At 39.9% G+C, this 10,022-nt stretch overlaps 1 protein-coding gene across 5 annotated transcripts in view; it reads right to left on the reverse strand.

Annotated features, from left to right (window-relative positions):
• GRIP1 (glutamate receptor interacting protein 1) overlaps positions 1-7,314 on the reverse strand; it is a 220,863-nt gene extending 213,549 nt beyond the window's left edge. For all 5 annotated transcript variants that reach the window (XM_062492005.1, XM_062492004.1, XM_062492003.1 and 2 more), the window contains exon 1: positions 7,182-7,314. In XM_062492005.1, the coding sequence (XP_062347989.1) occupies positions 7,182-7,314 (133 nt within the window). The remainder of the gene's footprint in view (positions 1-7,181) is intronic.
• Positions 7,315-10,022: the final 2,708 nt, after the last annotated feature.

Consider the following 10,022-nt stretch of genomic DNA (forward strand, 5'->3'; position numbering starts at 1 on the left):
CAGGATTTGGTGCAGCCTCTGTCACACCATCACTACAGCAGAAGTGATCAGGTCCTTCATTAAGGACGTTTTAATGAGAGGCCAAATGAAGGTCCTAGAAGCACCCTCAGTTCTGCTGTCTTTTACATCTGGACTATGTGTTCTCAGAATGATTTGTGCATCATTTCCTGCATTTCAGAAGGAAACAGAAAAGCTTCTGAACAAAATCAGTAGAATTAAAGTGCCTGTGCAGGCCCCTGTACCCAGTCACAGCTCAACCAACCCCTGTGCTTTTCTGCTGAAAAATATTAAACAAAATTGCCTGGTAATTTCTGTACATACGATGAATAACATCACATTGGTCTTACAGAAACAATAACTATGGTAAACAGATATGTTTATACTCATGATGATGATTAATGACAGCTCCTGTCATGCCCTACTAACAAAACACAGCTATCATTCAATAAATGTTTATAATCTCATCAGCAGGGGACTTATATTTTTTCTTTCTTTGTTCCAATAACTGTTTCAAGTTTTCCATTGGAACCAAAGGCCAATATTAAAACTGACACCTCAGTAGTTGCTTCTAGTTTTAATCTTAGTTCATAAAAACTGATTATTTTGTTCACTTCACAATATCCAAGGAAAAATAATCACATCACTACACGTTCATGATGTAAACTGACAAAGTCATGATTAAAACCAAGGACTTACACATCATTTCAGGAAGTAGGAAGCCCAGATCTCTCTGGATTTCTTTGTCTGAATGTTAACATCATATATTCTAGACACACTAAAATATAAAGGGTGCCAAATTTGCTGAAACACCAAAGCACAACCTTATACCAGCGGCCACTATAAGAAGAGGAAGACCTAGAGCAAGTAAATTTCTTGAGCAGGGACAATCAGGATCTTTAGTTATTCAGTAAAGAATAGGACTGGAAAGTAAATGAATGGAAAGTAGCACAGAAACTGTACGCTCGTAACTGCTAGCAGGGAGTTTTTCCACTTCATACAAAGAATTGTATAACTCAGGTCTCATTATTTCAGTGCCTTCAAACAAATAAGCTGTTTTCCCTCAAGTAACCTCAAAGCAGTGTTTTACTCTCCATGCTCTGTGCTGCCTCAGGAGGCTAAGGGCCACTTCTAGAAGAGCCACAAAGGGTCATTTAAAAAAAGCAATCTTATTACTAACAAACTTAAAACTGGCTGTTGCACCACAGTTTTAAAAAGAAAACAAACTTAGGCTGCTGTGGCCTGTTTCACAAATAATGAAAATGTTTCACCAAAACCAGCACACACCCACCTAGGCAAGAAGGGCTGCATGGCCCCAGTCCCGCAGGGAGCCCCACAGCCTCGGGGTAAAAGCCACATTAACAGACCACATGGCTGGGTATCCAGCTACTGCAGCACAAGTAACAATACCAATTTATTATGTTTTAATCATCTAAACAACATAATGCAGCTAAAGCCACTATTCAAACAGACTAAACATCTACAAACACAAGCCTCATCTCAAGACTTACATGTTTTAACTAATATAAAACAGAAAAGGAGTAAAATAAGATTTTAATGTGTGCATATTTCTTATGGGCTTAGAAAACCTAAATAATTTTGTGGGAGGATGAAAAGCTGCTAACAGTCTTCTTTTCATTACCTACTCCTTCTAGCTTGCTCGCCTATAAAACGAGAATAGTATATAATTCTTCTCCTCCACTTGGGTTCCACTGGAAAAAACACTTTCACTAGCAACCATGACGAGCAAAATGGTAGATAAATGGGATCATCTCCAAAATACACACACACAACTCACCAGAAGTCAAGTGATTCTCTACAAGAGGATAGCTGTCATGAAATATAAAACTGCATTAGATGCAATGACCGTTCAAAAATTTTTAAAAAATCAGCAGTGTTTAAACAATTTTTAACACCTGTGTTGAAGAAGATGGAAAAGCAAGAGAAACAGCATGTGAGTAGACCCTTATCTAACGACTGCGGGAATTTTATCCAAAATGGAAAATATTGCAATTGTCACATTGCAAGTCTTAGCAGTGGAAGCGGAGACAACATCACTTGCTACCACTTTTGTTTCATTCAGAAAACGCTGAATGGGGAAGTTGACACCGCCTGTCCCAGCAATAAAGCTCAAATACAGCAGCTGCCTTTATCACCATGGCTGGCTTGCAAACTGACACTGGGTGGTAGCCCTGTGATGACAGAGTCTGTCTGGACATGGGATCGCACCCATGATGAACTGGAGGCATTGGGGCTATCCAGATCTCAGGAAAAAAGTGGCTTATGGAAAACAGAAATACTCAAGACCTGCAGGCCATTAATGAAAAACTCCAGATTCCAACAACCATAAACGAGTTATTAAGACAAAGGAAATAAGAAGTTTAATAAATTTTACTTATTTTTAAAAAAATATTATTTTTATTGTGTTTTCCAAGTCTGGCATATGCTCTACTCAGGTTACCAAGCCTTTTTTTCCTTGTAGGCTTCAGTAAATAATTTCTATGAAAGCTGACATTTTACTGTACTGACATGACAAGATCTGTGATAGGTGAAGAACAACCCACACACACATGCACATCCAGTTAAACTGCAAACTAGCAACACACAATCATTGTAAAATGAAAAGCAATTGTCCTGCATTCCTCATCCTTGGGATCAATTAACATCTCTGCAATTTGAGCAAGAGATAATTCCCTTGTCACCACATGACTCATAAAATCATTAACTCTTCCACAACCCCAAACAAATCTGTGAGATTGCTGCAAATAAGATTTGTGCCAATTTACACGATGGAGAAAATCTTGCCAAGAGTGATGTTGCTACTGACCACAGCATTAAGAAACCATAGGCATGTCACTCCCCTTGGTGTTTTTGTCTTACATATTTAATACAGCTTTAAAACCACCTTGGGTATGAAATTCAAAGTCACCTATTCCCAGCATTTTGGCAGCCACGGTGTGGGAGTTTCTGCAGGGTAACGTTGAGCTGTGTTGGAGAAGAACGCCCAAGTGGAGTTTTTCTGCTGACACAATCCCAAGAAGTGTATTATATATATAATATTAATTTTAATAAATCCCAGATTTCAGTCAACAAAGAGGACATTTTCAATTCTGAGTCATACAAAACCTTCAGTTTTTCCTTTTTTACCTCATATGTTAGGCTAGGAGTCAAATACTTTCTCCTTCACTTTCCAGTGATGACAAAGGGAGGGAGAAGGGCAAAAAATGGAAAGACCATCACATGTATTTAGGGAACTAATTTGAAGAGGCTGATGGTACTAAACTGAGGAACCAGATGATTCTCATACCAGAATTGTGAAATAATTAACAGATGGCATCAGAGAGGGAAATGATACATGACTTCATGGCAGCTACAGACTATGGCAGATTACTTTGTCTAACATATCAATGCCCTTGTTATACAGCATACACTAGGCTTGACAAAGGATAGAAGAAAGTTATTCATTGGACCCTGGAGACTAAATGGAATATTTTAAGGTCAAGGCTAAAATCATGGGACCTCTCAGGTTAATAGGTGTTTACTAGCAGAATTCTTCAAACATTGCTTTTTGTGATCATTATTTAATATTGTCATTGCATCTACACAGAAAGTAAAATCTTTATGCCAATATACCATGCTGTGAACCATACTGAGAAGAACATCATAAGAACAACAACCAAGAACGAGAAAAAAAAGATCTCTCAGGACATGGATGACAGACACCAGAAGTAAGACAAATAAAGCAACATTTAAAAAGATGTATTCACCCTCTGGACCTGCATGTTTCATGAAACCTGTGAAATTCCAAAATCCGTTGGAAGAAACTCAAATCCTTCCAAACATTTTGAAAAATAAAGACTTAGTGCTGAAATTATTTTAGGGTGGGGGAAAAAGTATTAGTTTTGGTCAGAGGTGACCAAGTTGGGCTAGGTCCCAAACCCACACTCCCACTCAAGTCTAGGCTGAAACTCAGCAACAGGATATATGTCATATCTGGGATCATTCCAAGAAGTTCTGCTAGATAGCATTCTTGATGGTTTGCAAACAATCTTTGTAATAATTTAACAAGGGCCTTTTTCATGCAAAGCCTGATTTTAAGGAACAGGTTGAATGGCAGCGTTGTAATGCTGCTCAAGATAAGATGCTTTTTTAAGTGTTTTATACAATAAGCACCAACTTATCTGAGTAGGTTGGGTAGCAATTTCATCACCCACTATGTTCACACTGCAAAGTCTCACTGAAATGAGCATGATGCCTGCACTACTAATGTCAATATGTGCTTGGATACCAAAATTACTTTAGTTTTTCAAGCATTACATAGTACAGACACATCAGAAAGAGAGCTGGTGCTGTAAGTCAAAATAATGTTATCCATTAACTGAACACAAGTGGATGAAATGTCCAAGAAAAAAGACATCTGTCTGAGGAGCTGGGGTATCTTTTTTTACCTGGAGAGCTTTAGGCAGTCTTATATATTTCCTTCATCCAGCCGTGTCCCAATACCACATCTAATACAGTCTTCCATGACAAAGCTTTGGAGGAGTAAAGACAGTATACCGAACAGTGGGAGCAACAATACCCCAATATCCAGGCCCAGCTGGGCTGAGGACAAACTAGTCACCTTTTTCCTGTGATTCCCAGAAGCCTATTTTGTTTTTAACTTTGTTGTCTTTCTTTGATCCTGCGGTTATTCTAATGCAGTTTCTGCATTTTTCCATTAATTCTGCCTTCTTGTACAATACTCTAAGCCATATTACAAATGGGGGAAGAGAGAGAGTAACAAGCTCATAAAATTACTGTCTCAGACAATCTTCAAATGTACAGGCTAATTGGATATATAACTCATAAATGACGATGAAGAAGGGATGCCTAACAACTTAAGAGAAAGGAAACTAAATCTAAAAAAGCTCCAGCTCTGCTCAGCTGAATGAACAATATGCATTTGATTTCATTAGCTCTGATATTCTAAAAACTGCAACAATAAATACAATCTTTCCTGAAAGCACACATTCTTCTAAGCAAACGACTGCAGAAGGAATGGCTATTAAAAAGTCTGCAATTGCTCTAAATTTGTACTGTAAACAGTGTAAAACCAGACCATAATTAAATTAAATATGAAACACTTCATTGTCCCAAACATATGAAATTCAATTTAACGAGAGCATTTGTAGTAGCAACAGCAGCAGCTTTTCAGATTTTACACACTGCTTTAAGTAACTACCACACCTATCCAACCAAAACACTGACATATAAAGCACATGGAAAGACCAGACAAAAGCACCTGAGGAGGAACTGTGCTTGGGAGGGGGTCACTATAAAGACTGCATGGCTCAAATGTCCTGTGACTGTCTGATTTAAGTAACTGTGAGAAGTAGCTCACTCCTTGTGCATCCAGATCCGAAGGGCTGTGAGCTATTTGGAGTTCAGTTCAGTCTGAGTACTTGAACACTGTTGTAAACACCACTTCAAATCTGACACACATTTCATCCAGTCTGAAATACTTAAGACCTCCACAAGCTGAAGCGTGCTCTATTCTTTTATTTTCTAAGTAGAGTAAAAGGAAAACCTATTAGATATTTGGCTCAATTTTAGTGTCATACATTAAGTTAAGAGTTAAAAATTTATTGATCGTCATTCAAGAAATCCTTATTACATTTGATAGTTTTTGGAGAGGCTTTGCTCTCTTTAAAGGACTTCAACAACAACAATCAGCGAGGGAAGTATTTTGACATACAGCTTTGACATGCTATTTTGATTTTCCTATTAAAGCAAGAAAAAGTTACGTGCTTTCACTAACATATAACTTTCAAATTCTTCAGCGCTAAACAGGTTTAAAATGTTTAGCTCTTGTGTAGTAAATTGTGTAGCAGACTTCATGTCACAATGTTACTCATTATGACTGCATTGTCTCCCAAATGTCTCTCTCTCTTTCTTGCAAGAACTCCCTCTTGACAACATAGGTAAGTTATATATTTTAATATTATCAGCATAGTAAGTTTTCTAAAAAATGAAAAGTGAACAAAATTGCATCAAGAAGCCCAGTAAACAACCAAGCACCCTACATTAATTGTCTTTAGGAGATAGGCAAGCATGGCACACTGGGAGAAAGTAAGAATAACTCTTGTTTCCTAATTTTCCACAAGATAGCAGTTCTCTGGTGCTGTAAGGAACAATTACATTTATCATTCTATCTTAAAACAAACGTAAAGTCATGATTTATTTCAGCAAAGCGGAAATTAAGCAAAAAAGACACTGACAGTCATTCACATGGTACAGAACAACAAAAAAGTGCACCAAACTTCAGCAGCTCAACAAGGCACAGCTTCACTGCAAAGGTCCCAAACCAGCAGAAACAGGTGATTTCTGCTCTCGGCTGGTTCTCCTGCCACCACCTTGCCCCAGTGGTGCTGCACAGAACCCCAGGCAGGAGCTGAGTATGGCTTCCCTCCTTCCCACCCTCCCTGTGGGCACCTCTGGGCACATCCTCTCCTCCAGAACACCACGACAGACAGGCAGCTCTGAAAACTGACAGGCGAGCAGACAAACTCTAAGGAGCTGCAGGGTCCAGCATACAGTTTACACAGGGATTTCTGAGAAGGTGGTTTATTTTGGTTTTGGCAGAGCTGCTGAGTGCCAGCAAAAAAAATCCCCACTTAATTCTCCAGGAGTGGTCCTGGACCTGCAGCGAGGAACCAGCCCACTCAATTTACTCACTACTGAAAAGAGCAGGTCACAGCAGAGGCTTAGTAAACTGACTCTACCTCAATACTAAACATTAATCATCAACTTCAACTTACGAACGAGTGCTTGCTGCCTCTGTAGTGCTATAAAAATATCCACACAACCTTCCAAAGGCACTCTACAAGGGCTACCGCCACGCTAATCACCTCTCACAACAGTGTTTTAACAAAAGGTTTCCAGCAGTCAGACTGAATTAACTGCATCTGAAATCTCACCAGGGTCTGCAGACAGACCCTCTTTATTTTGAGAGCTTCTGTGTCACTTCAGATGCTTTGTATTGCTCATCGGCAGCACAGACAGAAAGAGCTCTCACAGGAACTGACTTTTAATACATACGTGAGGCTCAGGTTCTAGCAAGGGAAGAAGACTGCTTGCATTTAAACATCTTAACAATGTAACATTTATCACAGCCAAAGGAAAATGAGGTTGTGCGAAATACTTACTTCGAAAATGTTCCGAGGCATAATAGTAGACATCCTCATAGCCCTCGTGGTAATCCTCCTCTGGCCGGTACTTTTTGCCTTTTCTTCTTCTTGATCTTCTTATCTGCTTGACAAAGCCCAAGAAGCGCTCCATCTCCTTCCTCACTCACAGCCCCAGCTGGCAGCCCCCTTCGCCCTCTGCTTCACAAAGAGCTGTCCCAGCATGAATCAAGCGCCCAAGCAGAGCTGCAGCTCCCACCAGCCGCTCCGCTACCATTAAACAACCCCTCCCTTATCTCAGCTGTGACTGGGAAGCATATTGTTTTCCCTTTAAAATAAAAAAAGGGACATACACACACACAGATATGCTTTATCGAATCCACTGAGTGGAATATTTCAACCTGAAAATAAATAAAGGAGGAAAGCATTGAAGCAAAAGGAGAATTTCAGGATTTCAAGCTGTTATTAAGCAGCAGAGGACAAAGTTGAAGAGACCTCGCCAGCAAGGGGAAGCCCAGCACTGAGAGCTCCCTATCCAGTGTCTCCATCATTTGAAGAGGGGCTGGGAGGCGGGGATAGATGTTAGTCAATGGACTGAACCATATCTCAAGGCAAAACAGGTTTCCATTCGCCAGTTAAATACTGCCCTCATATCTACCGGGCACAGGCTCAGCAGCACGTTTGATTTCATTTGCTTTAAGAACAGGAAACACAACAATCCATTTCTGGCATCTCATACACTGGATGAATAAATAGCAAAGTGGTTTAATCCATACACACAGCCCACTCACCGGCAAGTGTACGCCGAATGTGTTAATTGGAGCAGCAGGGAGAAAGCTCGGCAGCTGTTAAAAAATGACACATATACCCACTGGGCTTTAGTGTATTCTAATCACTGCTAGATCTTAATATTAAAGGCACTCCAGACAGGTGTCCTACAGAGCTCGCCAGGGTATATGGCAATAGGCAAACAAAGGAAGCGATATCACAAGCACACTGTGACAATACTCACTTCAAATCCCAGCAGAGTTCAAAAAACTTTAAGGTGCAGCAGACTATCCTTTGCACAGGGTGAGAGAACAAAAAGCCTGAAAAGGTGCTGGCTCTCCTCTCTTGCTGCGTGCCTGAAACCCACATGCATTCCCCAAGATAAGGCTGGAATTTCATCTGTGTTTCTGATGAAGTTTCCCTCCCGCACAAAAACAAAAGCAGTGACTGCTTGAATCCTATCACATTGACATCTGTCAGGGATTTTTTTATTGTCAGCTTGTTCCTGCAAGCCCAGTGAAGTCTCTAGTCCAGCAGGACCTCTCCTGTCTCTTGGCACAAGTCACCTCAAGGAAACTGTGCTGAACATAGTCACTTGCAGCCAGGCTCCCGAGTGATACCATTTTGCACCTAAGAGCATACAGAAGTCAGAAAGCCTAAAACATATTTTACAGGTTCATCATCAGGAAGAGTGCCCAGAGCAGGGATTACGTTTCTGCTGATATAAACATTTCAGTGAGTCATTTTGCAAAAAGTAAACCAGAGTACTGTTTAAAAAAGCATAAAAGAAGTAAAGCAAAAAACAGGATTGCAACTTACCAATTCTGTTTCAAAAGATGTATGCAGAGATTTATCAATATTAAGTTGGGATTTTCTAGTTTTGAAGCATGTGAAAGTTTTAAGCAAAGTCAACTAGACCTGATACCTGAGGATCCTAAAACACACACACACACACACACACACACACACACACATGAAAGATGGAACAGGAATTCTTCTGGGCTTGTTCCAGCTTTCCAGGTATTTCAACACAATATTGTAACAAACCCATACTTCGTTTTATCTAAATGATAAAAAAGCTCAAAAACCCCTGGATGCTCCTGCCAAGCTCCCCACAGGAATACAGACTCATCCTCCTTGACCTCACCAACCCTGCTTTCCTGCTGTGAAAATGCAGCCACTGTCACTAGCTGATGAACACCCCTAGGGTACCACCAGAACTATTTTTAGCGAAACTCCTATAAGGACGCTGTGTTTCGTTACAAGTCTGTTTTTATCACACAACTTTTCAAATGGTAAAGACCTTAGAGGAATATCACAGGCATATTATCAAAAATAAAAAATCCATTAACACTTCACCTATGGACTTTAGAAAGGGATCACTGTAAGTTTTGAAGGTTTCAACTTACATCTCTTCTGTGCTCGGCCACCAAGCAGCAAAAACATTAATGTCATGAAACATGAAAACCAAACATGTAGCCTACAGCAGAAGCAGCAGTCTCTCTTTTCAGAGAGGGAAATGTTGGTTTGTTGCCCCTGTTAAGGATTCTCCCCGATAGATGTGGAAAATGCATTTGTAGGTGTCAGAAGTCTTCCAGTCAGCACTGCTCCATGAAGTTAAATTAAGTTAAATTAGAAATTACAATGCTTTTTGAAAAGGAGAAAATAGAAAACTTTCTGGCTGTTAAACTGCATTCTAAATGAAAGCTGAAAACTGGAATCAAGCAGACACACTTGGCTTTGTTGTAAATACAACTTTTTCCAGTGCCTCTGTTGCTCAACATGCTGCAGCAGAAGCAGCTTCTCTAGCCATCAGCACACCCCAAGAAGACTTCTGTCCAAGACAAATACAGCAAATAAGTAGATAAGGGAATAACCAAATGATCTGAAGTAGCAGCACAAACAGCAGGTAGAGGACATCAACTACCCAATCACTTTCTAGAGAGAACCGACATAAGATTGGGCAAATTTTGATCTTTGGAAAGTTCATCATTATTACCTTGTGCAATGGACTTCCCCTTTTCTCACATGCTCATGAGGTACATCACACTGCTACACAGCTGCTACAGTAAAGCAAAAAAAAAAAATGCATTA

The sequence above is a fragment of the Cinclus cinclus genome, chromosome 4, assembly GCF_963662255.1.
Source record: "Cinclus cinclus chromosome 4, bCinCin1.1, whole genome shotgun sequence".
Lineage (NCBI taxonomy): Eukaryota > Metazoa > Chordata > Aves > Passeriformes > Cinclidae > Cinclus > Cinclus cinclus.